We start from the raw sequence: 17265 nt of genomic DNA on the forward strand, positions 1-17265 counted from the left end.
AGGAGCAAAGCTAAAGTAATAATCAACATATAGCCCATAATGGTAGACCTCTGTAACCTAACATTGTAAGTGCACAGTCGAAGTGGTAGTTAAAGAAAATAAAAAGTCACAACGACTATATTGCAGACTGCAGTAAAAGCCATCAGAAAAATCAGATGTGCCATACATGACATATGAGGAGTTAAAATGTCAAGGTGCCACTTGAGTAGAAATGCACTGACTTGTTTGACAGCATCGACTGTGATTGACTTTGGTAGTGTGTTTTTTATTTCAATGACCATCCATCAAATGTTCTATAATCAAATTGTATGCTGCAGTGTAGCCTACAAAATATTATCAGCCATCCAGATACATGTTTCTTTTTCAAGCAAAATGAACTGCAGTGCGTAATGTATATGACGTTTGATTAGCAGTTCAGGTACTTGTCTCTTACAGTCATGGTGTGACCTGAACAGGTGGCCATGACTGAATACAGCTGTGGAAACGGGCTCTTAAAAACTCTGGAATGTGATCAAGAGGAAGATGAATGGTCAAAAGAAGACAGAACAACTGAGCAGGAGAATAAAGCAGCCAAGAGCAATATGAAAAGACTGGTGGAAAGCATGTCAAGACGCATAAAACCAGCAATATAAAAACCACCAAATATGTCTTTCAGAACTCTTTTCAGTTAAAGTGTGTGTTGGTTAAAAATGAAAAGGAGTGTGTTTCTTTTGTGTTATCTGAGGTGTGAAAAAGCTGCAGTTTTTAAATATTATTTTGACCACTTGCCTTTTTCTGCAAGTAAATGCCCTAAATTGACAATATTTTCCTTTTCTCAAGGACTGCAAATACAGTAACATAGTGATGTGCTGCACAGAATTCTATCAATGTTAGTTGTTTTACAGAAAACAAACACAATGTGATGTTGAAGTCAGCATATCCATGTTTGACAGTGCAGCATTTCAAAGAGTTTAGATCATTTACAAAAGAGTTCCTTGCACTGACCCTAACACTGCAGCACTGTGACAGCTATAAAATGCAGGCTTTGTTGTAAACATTACATTCTTGCCGTGCACTAAAATATCTTGGCATTTATAGAGCAAAACAAATGTTTCTCACTGCTTTGATCATTAACCATAGTGTGGATTCATTAGCTGTGGTGAAGTCCACAACAGAGCTGAGTGTGAATAAGTCAGGAGTGAGTCATAAGCACTCAATAAAAATAAATTCCTCGCTTTTACATGCTGTCTGAGAGAAATCATCTTCAGAACGTTATTTAAAAGGGCAGCCAATGACATTTCTTGAGCATAGTTTACTATTTTCTAACTTCCACTTCACAATAACTCTTACAGTAACTACTTTCATTTAAATGCCACTTCAGCGATAAAACACTAAGCAGCTATATTAAAGTTCTTAAGGCTACGACAACCTTATACTACAGCATCAATTTTCAATTAACTACTTATTCTACCACAGGGTAAAGTGCTGATTGAATTATTCTGTTCACATATTCCTCCAAGGAACACTTTAAAAGCCAAGCATATTTAACTCACAAAGTCCACAAATGAGCTTTACGTGTCAATCAGAGTTAGTATTTTTAAACCAGCACCCAAAAAAACATGATATCATAACAGTAACTGAAAACAAAGATAAGTCAAGAACACAAAGACAACCAAGTTAGCTTGCCAGCTAACGTTAACATGAGGTAATGACAATAGCTGAATGGGCTCAGACTAATCCCTGGAAGAGATGTAGTAGTGCAGTGAGTAACTGAAAAGGGAAACGTTTGTTATGCGACAGTTGTGATGTGTGCACATCAAAATCCCAAATCTCATAATGAAATAAACCCTTCGACGCTTGTGCTGCATGTGCTCTGTGCTAACCGGTGTCACCGAGCTGTTAGTAGCCAGACATTACACTGCTCCGAGCAGGCATTCCCAATCAGTGCTAGTCACTGACGCTAGCCGCTAACGTTAGTTCATAGTAACCAGCAACAGCAAGTGGCAACCAAGTCTATCAGCTAACTAGCTAGCCGATGCTAATAGGCAAATTAGCCAAATAGCTAGCAAGGAATGGACTCCAACGTTTACAAACTATCCCCTCATATTTGTCATTTCCTCCTCGTTTGCTGATGAATGTGAAAGGTAAAAAGGTGGCTGGTTGCAGCTCACAGCACTTACCTTAAAGGGCTTGATCTACAACATCTGTGATTTGTTTGATGAGAGACTGCAACAACAAACAATAGCAGCAGCAGCAGGGGCAATTAGCCAACGTTAGTTAGCCAAGTGTCGCCACTACAGAGAGTAGCACAGCAGCTGCAGTGCCACCTGTATATCTTTTGTGATGAAGCTATAACGGAACGGAGCACGTTTGATATAATGCTGTCATAAATGATGGACTTGAGAATAAAGAGGGAGTAATCGGTGCCGGGATGCTCAGACTAGTGTGTGTGAGAGGCACTCAGCATGACAGCATCCTTCTTCATCTTGGGGTGAGAACAGTTGGGGGGTTCTCAAAGTTCAACCGGTAAAATATCGTCACCCACTGGCCAAAACTGGGAACATGCACCGACAGAGGCTGCTAACAGAGTCTTCAGGGTGTCTTATCCTGGAACACTGGCTCTAATGCTCATCCTTATAAACTGCAGACACTGACTGTAGATCAGTGAAGTCAGCAGAACAGAACAGAAACACTCACAGATGAAATGAGAAGAATGCAACAGTAAAAGATGATAATGAAACACAAGTGGAACTGTTTGAGTTCAGTTGGCTCTGTGATGGAATGTTACTGGAATGTACTGTAGCCTACTTAAATACACACTGAGCCACATGCACTTTACTTTCATATCTGCTTTGTATGCAGTTGTATCCTCTACATGAGCAAATATAGTATTGTTTTTTCTTCTGCCATACCTTTAGTTACTTTTACTTTTTTGTCCTTTTCCTGTCCAATGAAAACCACAATCAGGAATTATACAGAATTTGACCACAAGCCAAAGTCAAAGTCTGAATATTTAATTGTTTTTATTAATCCCATTTTTCTCAACCAGTAATGGAACATCACATAGTGCTTTTACTTTGTACTGTTATTATGTGAAAATTTGAGCTACTTGTACTTGAGTAGTTGATTTAAAATGTTTAAAGTTTTCTAGTTTTACTTCACAAAATCTCACAGGAATATTTTGTACTTTCTCCTCCCTTAAATGTCTTCTGAAATGTTTTCTCCAGTTACTTACAGTTATTAATCAGCTTTATGTACAGTAAAAATCATGTATCTCCAAATATGTTATTTTTTGATAATGAGATTAAAGATTAAATATTCCATGTTGACAAAATTGTCCTTATCAAAGTAAGCAGGAAAATTCCATCGTCACATTGCTGAAAGCATGTGTTTTTCTATGTGTTTTTCTGAGGTCATGAATTGATTTTTTCATAGAAATGTGGTTCTCATACAACAGTGATGCTACAAATATATGATGAACTTATAAAACATGTTACAATGCTGTAGATTAAACTACCTAACAGTACATAACGTAGATAAATGAGCTCAACCTTAAACATGTAGAGCTGCAAATAATATGTGCATTATTTCAGTTCATTCATTCATTCATTCATTCATTCATTATCTGAACCCGCTTTATCCTCACTAGGGTCACGGGGGTCACTTGGAGCCTATCCCAGCTACATAGGGGCGAAGGCAGGGTACGCCCTGGACAAGTCGCCAGTTCATCGCAGGGCTTATTTCAGTTCAATCATATATAATAATCAAACACTGACAGAGTTAATTTTGCTGTACAGTAACTACTTCTATTCGTGCAGTAGCCTAATAGTACTTTTATTTCAGTGCTGGATCTGTACACTTCTTTGATTGTAGGCTATAATGGAATGTTTAAAACAACAAAAACATGGAGGAACAGCATTTGAAAAAATCTAGATGTGACAAGATGAGGATGAAATGAAGATTTATGCAATAGTGAAAAATAAAGGGGATTAATGTTTACATCACTATTGTATATTGGATATCTGACATCACTGATTAAATAACAGTAGCCGGGAGATTATTTTCATATTATTAATAAAACAAAAAGTAATAAGTTAAAATTAAATTGTTGAATAGAATAGAATAGAATAGAATAGAATAGAATAGAATAGAATAGAATAGAAAGGTCTGAGTAAGTTGCCATATCTTGCATAAGAAAACTAGAACAGAATTGAAACAAAAGCGATCAAACTAAAGTTTATGAAAGTTTGTTTGTGCATTAAAGAGAAACATGTTAGTTACCTGACTGAACATATTAGTTATTCTTGTTTTATTTTCTTCTCTTCTTTTTAACTGTGATTATGAGCGTTCTTTTACTTTATGATGGGCTGCATGGTGTTTGTCCACCATTTTCAGTCAAAATTGCTACACAAGATTAAAATCTGCACAAATATTGTACGTAAACCCCATGAGGAAATCTATGAATCATCATCCACTATAACCTTTTAAGACTGGACAAAAATATTGACTTAAACACCAACTATACCAGCAAAAGTAAAAGCAAAATGCTAATTACATGAAACTGGGATACAAGGCTTCCTTGATTTAATAAACAGAATGGGTTCTCAATTTCTCGTCAATTCTCAAATTAAATTTGATATTAGATAAATGTACGTTATAGAATCTTGAATATTAGCGTTATGGATTGGAATGCTGTAGTAAATGCATGTATTTGTTTCCTATCTTTTCTGTGACGCTGCAAATGGAGCTGCATCTTCAGTATAACTCCAAAAAGAAGAAAAAGAAAAATACATGAAATGAATGAAAAGTATTTAAAATGTATTTTAACACATGAAGTGTTGTGTGTGGATCAATATAATGTTTTAAATTGGGGGGGGGGGGGGGGGGGGGGGGGGTATTTAATTGGAATCACATTTAAACTTCTATATGCTAGTTGTACATTCAGTATAATGACAATAAAGGGCATTCTATTCTATTCTATATAAAGTTTTATACTGAGATGGAAGAGACAAAATGTAGTTTTATGTTTTAATGGAGCCCACCTACAGGTGTCTGCTTGTCATGAACATTTAGCAAAAACGGCAGCTGTCTTTCATGGATCTAAACACTAGATGGCGCAGGTCTCAAAGAAATAACTGAAGCATTTAAAGCTTAAAGACAAGACTATCCGCACTGAAGTACATTCATTCTTTTGGCTTTTTACTCTCTGCTGTTGCTTCATAGGCTCCGCAGCAGCTGGTTGGGACATTCTGAATGATGTAAGATATGACGATGGTGAATTTGTACCAGCGATTTGTAATACATCGCCTTGGTGACAGCTAAACAATAGAGGCAGGTCCAGACAGGGCTCACACAAAGTGATTTGGTGTGGCACAGACCCAGCTGGCAGTCCCCTGCGGTGCAATACCACTGTGAATAGATGGTCATTTATCTTGGCAAGGCTCAGTACAGAAAGAGCCTCTGGATTCTTTTACCCAGGGGGACAGAAATGGCGTCCCAGTGCACTGAGCTCATGTTTCTGCCTCTCAGTGGTACTCAGATTACATCAAACACTTTGGACAGGAGCAGTTACTGAGGTGGAGGGCGTTTTACTGTCTCACTTTATCTTCAAGAAACCCGGGAATTCATGTATTTATGAGAATAACTTTGGGTGTAGTTTTTATGCACTGTAGTATCACCATATAATTCAAAAAATATTCTTTGTGTCTCTACCATGGATTAAATAACAATTTTAGATTTTAACATTATGAGATTAAAAAAACATTATGTAACATGGATAAAAGGAATCACAAAACATGTCAAACTATATTGTTTAATACATATTCTGCCAACGCGTACAGCAACACAAGACCTTGTCAGATGCGATACATTGCACGTAACAGTACTCTTACCACTGTTGGAGGTAGAGCCCAACTAAAGTTACAGTAGCTCAAATACTCAGTAGAGGACCAAGAATCACTACAACTCACAAAAGCTAAACAAAAATCTCTCACACAGTTACACAGACACAAACATAGGGACCCACACTATTCAGGAGCTAAAGCATATCTTGAGGATGAGTCAAACTGTGATGAACTTAGACATCCTGCAGCCTCTCCACGCCACAGATCAGACTTGGACCTTGGATTTCAGCAGTGTTCTCTTCATATCCTTCTCTCCAGACAGGGCAGGCGACCTAGTGTGGCGTATATTTGTGGGGATTATTTAGTATGAGCAATGAACACGCAGAGGCCCAAGGAGGAAGACGAGCTCAGATGGGGTGCCTGAAGTTCTGGCCTGCGAAACGGGCCTTGTCACCGAGCTCCTCTTCAATCCTGAGTGATGAGAGTTTGATGAGATGCATTAGTTTACAACAACGGAAATATTATCTCATTACAAAAACTAAATGAATAAAGGTTTTTACTTATAAAAGCCACCAGAAGGTGCAACTAACTGAAATAAACAGTAAAAATGAGGCTGGATGAAAAAAATAAACTAAAATCACCAGAAAAAATAATCTCTTTAGTTTTGTTTTTGTGGATGGATTTCACATCGAAGCCTAGTATATCAGGTGATCATAAAATCCATCTTCTGTTTTCTTAAAGTCTGCCAGTTTTGAACCAGCAGATGGCAGCACGTCACACGTCTGCATTGGCAATCTGTTCACGCCAGGCACAGGCAGCAAAAGTCAGAGGAAAGTGCCCATTTGGAATCTACGGTCATTTTCATGATGTTTTTTAATCTCACCTCTGAAAAACGTCTAATTTAACAAATAAGGAAAACACTGAGGCTAATAAATCTAAGCATAAAAAGGATAATGAAACTAATTTCGAAAGGTCCGATACACAACACAAAATTAGAAAGGTAAAAAAACCCAGTAAACTTAAAAGTTAAGTGTAGTTTACAGAGGGAAAGTGTATTTGGACTGAACTCACCTGAGCAGCTGGTTGTACTTGGCTAAACGTTCAGATCGGCAAGGTGCACCTGTCTTGATCTGGGAAAGGAAGTAAATCACATAACACAACATCTCTAAGTTAAAAAGCTACTTCTGGGGTTGAATTTATATTGGCTGCAGGGTAAATCACAACAAATTTTTCCTCAAACATATCTGCTTTTACCTGTCCAGTGCAGAGACCAACCACCAGATCGGCGATGAAGGTGTCCTCCGTCTCTCCTGAGCGGTGGCTGACCATCACACCCCAGCCGTTACTCTGGGCCATCTTGCAGCTAAAAGTAAAAACACACGTAAGCCCTGATCGCCTGGTGGTTTGTTATTTACTGCTCTGAATTTTGGCATCAATGCTGCATTGTTGTGGACACTCACGCCTGCAGGGACTCTGTAACGGAGCCGATCTGGTTGACTTTGAGCAGCAGGCAGTTGCAGGCTTTTTCGGCCACACCCTTAGAAATACGTTTGGGGTTGGTGACTGTGAGGTCATCACCCACCACCTGGATGCTGGTGCTGGCTGTGAATTTGGACCACGCCCCCCAGTCATCCTGGTCAAAGGGGTCCTCAATGGACACCACTGAAAAGACAAAAAGGAGGACAATGGTCAAATTGATAATTAATGTGATACTGCAAGGCATCTACATTTGCAGACACATTAAATACACATATCTTAATAGCTTAGAGTCTACCTCACATGTAACCAAGTTAGTTTTTTCAATGCATTTTTGTTTGTTCATCTATAGCTTTATGTCAATGCAAATGAACCTTTAGGAACACTCAGACATAATTAGATTTATTTTGTGCAAGTAAAACAGAAGAAAACAAACAAAAGTAACCATAGCAGATTGATATCACTTGATAGACTAATTGATAAAATTACTATCATCTAGCTTTATTTCGCTTTTATGCATACTGCATCTGTGGAGTAATGTCTAGCCTTTGTATCTTAGGGTGCTACCAGCATTACATAGAGTTTTGAAGCTAAATATTATTATTACTATTATCATCATCATCATCATTATTATTATCATTATCATTATCATTATTATTATTATTATTATTATTATTACAACCTTTATTGAACCAGGAAAAAGCTGAATAATTGACTATATTTACAGAAACATACCAGGGTAATCTTTGACGAAGCTCCTGTAGAGGTCAGCCAGCTGATCAGGGCTGATGTAGCGGCTGGGGTCATCAGGTGACTTGAAGTCCAGGTCATACTTGCCATCTTTGTAGAACTCTGAGGCAGCCACGTCCATGCCAATCACAATCTTGTCAGTGTAGCCAGCCTTAGCGATGGCATTCTTCAGCAGCTCCAGAGCTGAAACACACAATAATATAATACAGTCATATGAATAAGAGTGAAAGATAATACAAACTACTGTGCCGAATGAAATCAAAACATTTTCCTAAATGAGTCTCCCCTCCTTACACTACTCCACTGGGGCATTTGCCATATCAGCACCCTGGCCTGACACTGGAGTCAGCGGCTGGCAGCCCATTCAGCGCTGAGCTGAGGCCTTAATTTAGAAACCATATGTCCACCCAAGAGTGACATGATAAGTAAAGTACTTCCCTGGGGGAGGTCTAAGAAAGCATTGCTTTCAAGACTTTCCTTTTTAAGTGGTCTGAATGAGAAAAACTTCTAATGCCTGTTTATTTCCTTAACAATTTCTAAAAAAAAAAAAACCCTGGATTTCAAGATGGCCAATGGCTTGTAATCAGCCTTTCATACTTTACTTCTTAAATTACATTGTGATATTCAGGAAATTAAGAGCAAGAAGCACTTCAGATGTTTTGAAAAACTGTCCATTTATAGACAAAAAAAGGACAAACTTATTGTATCACAAACAATAACTATAAACAATAATGACGAAATTGCCAGGTATGTCCATAAACATTACCATTAGTCACAGAGAGTTAATCACCACCACAAAGGACAGACTTTCATTGTTGTGTGAACAAATTGAAAGTTCATTTTTTATTTGTTTAACTGTTCAGTGGATGAGGGCCACTTCAGAAAGGAAACCTTTTTCTTTGTAAATTACATTTGCCATGCTTGGGATAATGAAAGGTAGTAAAATGTTTTGACTGCTGCGCCTTAGTTTTTGATGTCTTATAAACCTAAGATGACACTTTATGGATGACACACAATAAAACTTAAATCAAATATGCATCAGTTGTGACTCTGTAACTCCAGGTCCTACTCACCCTCCTTGTTCTCCAGGATGTTGGGTGCAAAGCCTCCCTCATCTCCGACATTGGTGGCGTCCTTGCCGTATTTCTCCTTGATGACATTCTTCAGGTTGTGGTAGACTTCAGCACCAATACGCATGGCCTCCTTGAAGCTGCTGGCTCCCACAGGCAGGATCATGAACTCCTGCATGGCCAGTTTGTTGCCTGCATGAGAACCGCCATTGATGACATTGAAAGCCTGAAAGAGAATCGGAGAGAAACGTCTTCAGCCTAATGGAAATGAATGAAAGTAACGATTGTCTGACTCGTATCATTGATGGTGTACGACTTCCTGCATTAACAGTCTATTTTTGGCATTTTGATCTGATATACTCACAGGGACGGGGAGGATGACTTGAGGGTTTCCAGCCAGGTCAGCGATGTGGCGGTAGAGAGGCACGCCCTTCTCTGCTGCACCAGCCTTGCACACAGCCAGGGAGACGCCCAGGATGGCATTAGCACCAAACTTAGCTGAGGAACGATCAATATGCATACTTTAATTTATTGTGTGGTCTTAATCTGTCATTACTCACTTTCTATAGAAAACACATAAAATCAATAATACTGGCTGTGAAGTCAGTCATTATCAATACTGTTAAGTTACTGTGAATAAATGTGCATCTTACACTTGTTTTCTGTGCCATCCATGTCCAGCATCAGCTTGTCAATCTTCTCCTGCTCCAGAACGCTCACATTCTGAATATGACAAAACATGACAACATATATTGAATATTTAAAGAAAAACCATTAAAAATTCTGACTAATTCTACATAGTTAGAGCACAGCAAAGATATTAGAGTGATGTATCCAAAAATGTTAAACAAAGAAGAAAACAATTAGTCAAACATGAAGTCTTAAGTCTTACCAGGTCAATGTCTTACACCTTGTTAAACTGTACAGTTAGTCATCTACTACTGCTTATTTATATTTAATATACTTCATTCATTTCTATTGCCAAGAGCTGTATAGTGTCTCCTTAGATCAAATGATGCATCGCTACAGTTTGTGTATCATTAAGCCTTCTGACCAGCACACAGTATTATTAGTCAAACAATAAACGGGCCTACCTTGTTAACCAGTGCAGGTGCAATAGTTTTATTGATATGATCAACAGCTTTTGAGACACCTGCAAGGGACAAGCAGACCATAACTGACCCAGACAGAGGAAGTCCATGCAGAGCAGGACGCACAGATGACCACAGAGAATCTCATCAAATATTAAGTAGTTTTTCCACTAGTGAATTATCATTATTTAGAAATAATAATGATGGATAATGAGGACAGGCAAGATATGGCATCATCTATGCATTTATTTTTTTATTAGTTATTTTTTTCTTTTCAGTTCTGTGAACATCTGTTAGTGCCGGCCAAGGTTAGTTTCTGAAGACAAACTCATTCTTCATGCTGCTGTGCACTGCAATATGTAAAAAGTACTCCTGTTATTCCACACTCTATTTACCTGATTACACAATGCAGGGGCCAAGAACTCATTTATATATTTAACTGCTCTTTTGACCCCTACCAGAGGGAAGAGAAATCGATGAACCAGAAAAGTCAGAGATGGGGACAGATGAAATACATGAAGATGAAAACAGACATGAAAGAAAACAGAAAAGTAGAAGTAACCAAGGATATGAAAAGGAAATCACACTTCAGATGTTTACCTTTTCCCATGTAGCGTGTCTTGTCATTGTCACGGAGCTCCAGAGCCTCATAGATGCCGGTGGAAGCACCGCTGGGCACTGCAGCTCTGAAAAGACCTTGAAGACACAGAGGACATGTTCCAGTGTTATTTCCAGAAGTGCTGTGTCATGGCCAAGACAGACAGGAGAGAGAGACTAGACTGTGAAAACCTGTTATTTATTCAGGTTTTCCTTTCATTTGGCATCTGTCTATAGTTTAAAGGCATGAGTGGAGACACAAAATGAATGCACACGCTTCCATACAAGTGTACTGCATGGTAAAACTGAGCAATAATATCCACCCGTGCTCTGTGGCATGATTCATCACATTAATTTTATTTCAACAGGAAATAATACAAGTCCAAGATTGCACCATTTGTATCTCTAGGGCAATTCAGGTTTTTAATTTCACCATAATTTCCTAATAACAGTTTGTGTTTTAGATGATTGAACTGACATTTATTGCATTGCCTTTTGCTGCTTTTTTAAAATCATCCCTGATCAGCCAGGCTATGGCTGTAATTCTTTTAATTCTTCTGGTTATTCTATATATAATTACGGGGATTTATAATGATTAATTTTAGGGGGGTTTCTCAGTTATATTGTAAATGAGGCCTTCACCTCAATATTTTCTAAAATTTATTAAGTTTATTCTAAAATTAATAATGTTTTTGACAGCACTAAAGGTTAATTTTGTTGAGATAATTCTACCTATGACATTTAATCTACTATGAAAAACAAAGGACCTGTTAACACTATCTAAACATATTTTTGGGTGTAATTTATTAACTAAATTATCATACTTAACATTTGTAGAGATATACTTCAGCAACATACGCATAAAACAAATTTAAGGTTTACAGTATGCATACTATACTAACATTACTGACTCATGTTTCATACATAATACCTACTGTCAACTGGGATGTAATTATGATTTTTGAGAAGTGTGTCTAAAAAAAATCTTTGAGAAACTGTGATATTTGTACATCAGAATCTGCATACAATCCCATGTTTGTTAGAGTATTAACAACAGAAAAGCTGGGTGATATTTAAGCACCAACAGGATGCCGAATAGCTGGGGAATACCATCCAATCAGCTAAATGCACACTACAGCTGTTCATTATTCTATCACAGAGAAATAAAGCATGTGTGGAAGAAGTCGTACAAACTGTACTGCAGAAGGCAGTGATGTAACAGGGACAGACAGGCTGCCAACTGAGCATGTGCAGTGATTCTGCAGAGGGATGTTAAGCCACGCCCATAACAGATTCATCCAAATGAGGAGAAACCAATGAGGAGCACAATCAGTTCAGCCTGGTCACTGGAGCAGCAAGAACAATGTGAGTTCAGGGGATTTAGGGCTTAGAGACGAGGGCACAGCTGCGGTCTAAATGACACATTCAGGCTTAACTGTTGACCTCCATCACCACATCACCTGTTTTGTCTTTAATTAAACATCACATATCTAGATATAGCCCAAATGTAGCAAAAAATGGCAATAATGAGTACAGCTGTCTCAGTCACAAACGTTCAAGGCTCACAACATTAGCATTTTTCTTACAACCATCAGAGGAGGTTTTCAAGTGAGAGACGAGCTGATTACATAACAGAGGGAAAGCCTTTACAATAGACAGGCAAGCTCTGGGTGCAGCATTCTCGCTTTAGTCTCTGCAGTTAATGATGCCAAAACAGGACCAGTTTACTTAAAAGGAAATCTTGCCTTGAAAAGAAAAAGAATGAGGTGCTATTTACAGCAAACTGGAGCACTTAGGAACCATCTACACTAATGAAGAAGAAACAAACAGGCTGCAGACTAGAGCTGTCGATTTCCAGCCAGCGTTTTGTAGGCTGTGTACTGTCACACTCGCTTCCATGTCAGTGGACATTCAGGTTGCTTCATTAACATTCTCAGGACATTTCATTGGGCTGAGCTGTTCTTTTGTTTCAGCTCTCAGCTCTAAAACTTCAATCACATTCAGGCCATTACATTACTGAATAAATTGATTACACCCTGAGGCATACATGTCCAACACTGCAGGATGTTTTATCCAGGACAGTGCTTTATTATCTAGTAAAGGATGCAAACATTTCATTTTTTTCTTGCACTTTATTTTGTCCACACCACTGGGGATTCAGGTGACGGGTTTTTCTACGTAGAAGTGCATACTGTAATGTGCAATCGGTGGTGTTTTACAGGACTCATTACAGTAACAGAGCTGGTGATGAAGTGTGATATTACAGGGGCTATTTTCACACACTGACCATCTGATCTGGTCCAGGGCCTGGAGCTAGAACCAGAAAAATCAGCACACTACTGCCAGCTTGGCCATTACAAGCTACACTTTGTCTGGATTTTAAGCCTATCTAACAGTGAAGACACATGCCAAACAGTACATAACATGCTGAAGTTTTGCCAACAGTGAAGTCTGTTTGGAAATACGATCTGCTGCAGTTGACTGACTGAACTGCTTTTCTGTTTAAATGTGTTCCGTACACAAATCCAGTGTTGGAGGAAGTACTGCAATCCTATACTTAAGTAAATGTAGTGAAAATACTCAACTACAAGTAAAAGCTCTGCATCAAAGCCTGTTGTCATCAAAATATACTTAGAATATGATAGGGAAAAGTAGTCATTATGCAATTAAGTGAAGCCTTCAGTGTATATATAAGAATATTATATAATATGTGTAATACAGAATGTGTTTGGATTCAATTTTACTGTAGATGTTTAAAGCTGTACTTATATGAAGTACTCAGTATTACTGTTGTTAGTTTAACCTAAAGCAATGTAGCATATTCTGCAAGAGTATAATATGTTTGTAGTGTTTGTCTTTATTTTACTACTATGTATGATCTTTTCAATTGTATTACAGCTGAATTCATGTGTATGTTGCATGTAGCTGCTGAAGATGTTTAAGGATGAGCTCATTTAACCACTTTATAAACTGTACCGCAATGCATAATATTCTATAAGCTAATAATATATTTAATTTATATTTATAAAAGAACCACATATTTCTGTTAAATTTACCTTGTATGAGCTCAGAAAAACAGGCCCAGTTTCAGCTTTGTGATGATGCATGCCCAACCAAGAGTTTATTTAGCTTAAAAAAGGAGTAGAATTTTCTCAACCCATAGAGAAACACTTCATCCTTTAGGTTGTCACAAATTCACAAAATCAATAGGATTTGGAGATGAAAAATTGTAATCTGTAAAGTAGCTAAAGCTCTAAGATAAATGCACAGGGGTAAAAAGTACAGTTTATTCACTGAGGAAGAATAGAAGTTTCATAAAATGTTGAAAAAAAAAAGTACACTAAATATGCATCTTAAGTGTAGTATTTGTAGTAAAAGTACTTAATTAAATTTGAGAAGAGCACAAATCACTCTTTTCCATTCATTACCTTTCTTGGTGTAGAGATCGACCTCCACAGTGGGGTTGCCACGGGAGTCAAAAATCTCACGAGCGTGGATCTTCAGGATGGACATGGTTCTGGATCTATGAAGGAAAAAACACAGAGAAGAGACATCAGTCTAGTACTGTTCCAAAGGCTGAGGAAACTGATGCTGTATCCCTGCATTGTGAACTTACTGAATTATAGCTTTAAGTCAAAACAATGAGTTTGCAAAAACTAGAGATCTAAATTATAGCTGCAGTTTGGAGGTGGAGCTAAAAACCGTTCTCACAGCTTCAGTTATTCAACATTGAACAATATTAGAGAACAGCAGCTGAGCCAAATGAAGTCAGCAGGCAAGATTAAGTGAAATATAAATCTGAGTAAGGCGTGGCTTCTGCGGAAGAAAAAAAAAATCTCTGAGGTCCTGGTAGAGTCAAGTTTCCGTATCAGGTTACCAAACAGTATTGCTAAATGTTTGCAAAACTGAGAACACTCCAGTCAAGCAGTTCACTAACCCACCTTGATAAGAATAACAAAGTCCCATTAGGACATATTTAGCTTTTTTTTTTGTCTGAGTATCTCTATTCTGATACGTGTGAAAGGCCTGAGTCAGTGGCCAATCTCATGAGACCTGTGTTATCTATCCAAATTCCACAAAAGAGGTCATAGGAGGCGTTTTTGAGCCAGACTGTCTGAACATGGTGTCTATTGCGTCACTGATTTTCATTTGTTTTACCCAGATTCTACACAGCACTTTCCCCCCCATCTACCTATCTATGAATGCATGAGTGAACTAAAAACTAAAGTCACTACAGAACTAATGGAAAAATCCCCTGTTCTTACAGGTCTGAGTGGAAACTTTGACTGCTCCAACTCACCATCACTCAAACCATAACTGACTAGAAGCCTTTTATACACCCTCAGGGTTAGATATTGTTAATGAAGTCAATCAAAAGTTAGCATTGAATTTCCATACTCTATTCAGATTGTTTGCAAATAAAATTAAGAAGAAACATGCCATTTCTTTTTTTATAGTCAAGTTATAGTCAACAGAAGTATCCCCAAAGAATACCAACAATGAGGTACTTTTTCATAGTTTATCAGAGCAAATTCACTTCAAGAATAAAAGCAAAAACTACCTACACATTTCTTCGAACACTGACTCTTGTGATTGATTAACTGGCACTAATCTGATGTTTACACACCATCAGTCCAGCAGAAATTGACACTAACAGACAGAAAATAATAGCATAAAATACTTAACACTGCACATGCTTAGATTTTTTTTTTCCAGGAGCTTAGAGGAAACGTCTGATTAATTGACCATTTTCCTATTAGAATCAATTATCATTTCAGCCATTAAAAGCCCACTATTGGTAGAGTTCTAATTTGTGATGAGATTGCAGGCAAGGTTTTCTTTAGTAAATTGTAGTTTATAATGTTCCAGATCTCATCTTGACTCCTAGTTTCCCATAACTGTCATTTCTTTATCACACACACATAAAATTCTACTACTTACACTATATTTCAGTCACTGACCTAACAAGAGAACTAACCTCTTGTTCTCAATTAGATTTACATATTATGTCATTATATAATTTATTTAAATTAATTCTACGTTTGTTTCAATTAAAGCACTCAAGTAGTTTGAGTTGCATCTCTTGTATGAATGATTTCTTGTACTTTTACTAGTTGGCTTAGCTCACTACAAACACAGGAGACCACAGAGGTAAGATGGCAGCACAAAATGGCACCCGGAGATAAATAAATAAATGAGGGCTGATACCTGATATTATGATTGCATGCATGTTAGTTCATTTACCCAGAGTTAGGCGGCATTAAACTCTATACATAACCAAATTCTGCAGCGGTGACCAGCTCATAAATATATTTAGAATGCAATTAAAGTCTTATCCTTACAAAAGTCACTTATTTTTGAGTGATAATCCTCTTCTGGAGGCATATAAACCCAAAAGAGAATATGATTATAGAATGAATTTGATTGCACCCCATGTAATCTTGGTACATAAAGTAATTTTCCATAATCTTGTCCTTTGCTGTGGACACACCCCCATCTCTGCTGCAAGCAACTGGTAGTCTGCTCACACACAGATAGTACAATATGTGCAGATTATGACACAGCTGGACACGAGCTACAGGCAAAATACACATCCTTTAGAGCTATAAATACTCAAACAGAAAAAAAACTAGTAGTATGGCCCAATTCCCCTGTAAATGAAAGAGACTGCTGGGAGTTGGAGTTGCAACTTGACGCCCTTTTCCCACACAGTCTGCAGCTCTAAATGGAGCGACATCTCGCCAGCTGACGGTATGGGTTAAAAATAGAAGGTGGGCTACAAACTACTTCATCCTGTAATCTTAAAATAACAAAAACTGACGAAAAGAACCGCATTTATACGGAGTAGAAATGAGAGACCCAAAGTATTACCTAACAAGGACAGGACTTTGAGATTATCGTCGAGGATGAGGATGTACTCATATTTAAAGTGGTTATATTTAATTATATTTACACATGTGGTAGTAAAATAAGTTGAATAATCTTAAACAGTGTGGACGTAAAAGAAATTTTTTTTGATAAATAAAGAATAATGTAAATGAAGTTACCTTTCCGGCCTAACTGTGTGCAAGGACGGTGCTGTCTTTCTCTCGTGCGGCAGGCAGAGAAGGCGCTCGTGACGTCCGGTGCTCGTTCATAAGTGGACGGAATCAGGAAGCACCGACAACACGGAGCGACCTGATTGGCTGGGAGCGGCTCACGAGGCAAACGAGTAGTACGGGAGAAGATGCACGTTCACCGTCAGATGGAGCTCGGTATCCCGCAACAAGACGTGAAAGATGCGGCATTTGTGTGTATGAGCATTAGCATCAGTTTGATTGACTTTGTATCGACCAGATAGACAGAATGAAAGAGGTGAATTATGGGAAATGTAGTCAGTGTTGTTTAGTCATTACTGTTATAGGGAGGATGTGATGACGCAGAGTGAGTACGTGCAGAGAAGCAGGCAGTGATCTCGGA

At 38.0% G+C, this 17265-nt stretch overlaps 2 protein-coding genes across 4 annotated transcripts in view; both read right to left on the reverse strand.

The window, feature by feature from the left end:
• rerea (arginine-glutamic acid dipeptide (RE) repeats a) overlaps positions 1 to 2469 on the reverse strand; it is a 156553-nt gene extending 154084 nt beyond the window's left edge. For both annotated transcript variants that reach the window (XM_030139585.1, XM_030139584.1), the window contains exon 1: positions 2160 to 2469. The gene's annotated coding sequence lies outside the window, so the exon portion shown is untranslated. The remainder of the gene's footprint in view (positions 1 to 2159) is intronic.
• Positions 2470 to 5777: 3308 nt separating this feature from the next.
• Positions 5778 to 16983, reverse strand: eno1a (enolase 1a, (alpha)). 2 transcript variants are annotated; one of them, XM_030139590.1, is made up of 12 exons: positions 16854 to 16983; positions 14235 to 14329; positions 10810 to 10905; positions 10213 to 10271; positions 9772 to 9841; positions 9483 to 9616; positions 9122 to 9344; positions 8034 to 8231; positions 7283 to 7484; positions 7077 to 7185; positions 6894 to 6952; positions 5778 to 6293 (listed from the first exon to the last, which is right to left on the reverse strand). In XM_030139590.1, exons 2-12 carry the CDS (start codon positions 14317 to 14319, stop codon positions 6230 to 6232), a joined length of 1299 nt encoding a protein of 432 aa, XP_029995450.1. In that variant the 5' UTR covers positions 14320 to 14329; positions 16854 to 16983; the 3' UTR covers positions 5778 to 6229. The 2 variants fall into 2 exon arrangements, with proteins under 2 accessions (XP_029995450.1, XP_029995452.1); XM_030139592.1 differs by lacking the exon at positions 16854 to 16983 and adding an exon at positions 14423 to 14547.
• Positions 16984 to 17265: the final 282 nt, after the last annotated feature.

Source organism: Sphaeramia orbicularis, chromosome 7, assembly GCF_902148855.1.
Source record: "Sphaeramia orbicularis chromosome 7, fSphaOr1.1, whole genome shotgun sequence".
Lineage (NCBI taxonomy): Eukaryota > Metazoa > Chordata > Actinopteri > Kurtiformes > Apogonidae > Sphaeramia > Sphaeramia orbicularis.

What these genes read in the sequence shown, in the direction of transcription:
- eno1a (XM_030139590.1), bottom strand. Translation starts at nt 14,319, where the DNA reads ATGTCCATCCTGAAGATCCACGCTCGTGAGATTTTTGACTCCCGTGGC. An exon ending in GACACGCTACATGGGAAAAG is followed by an intron (nt 10,272 to 10,809) that starts GTAAACATCTGA and finishes TGTCCCTTGCAG; the next exon opens with GTGTCTCAAAAGCTGTTGAT. An exon ending in CACCTGCACTGGTTAACAAG is followed by an intron (nt 9,842 to 10,212) that starts GTAGGCCCGTTT and finishes TGTCATATTCAG; the next exon opens with AATGTGAGCGTTCTGGAGCA.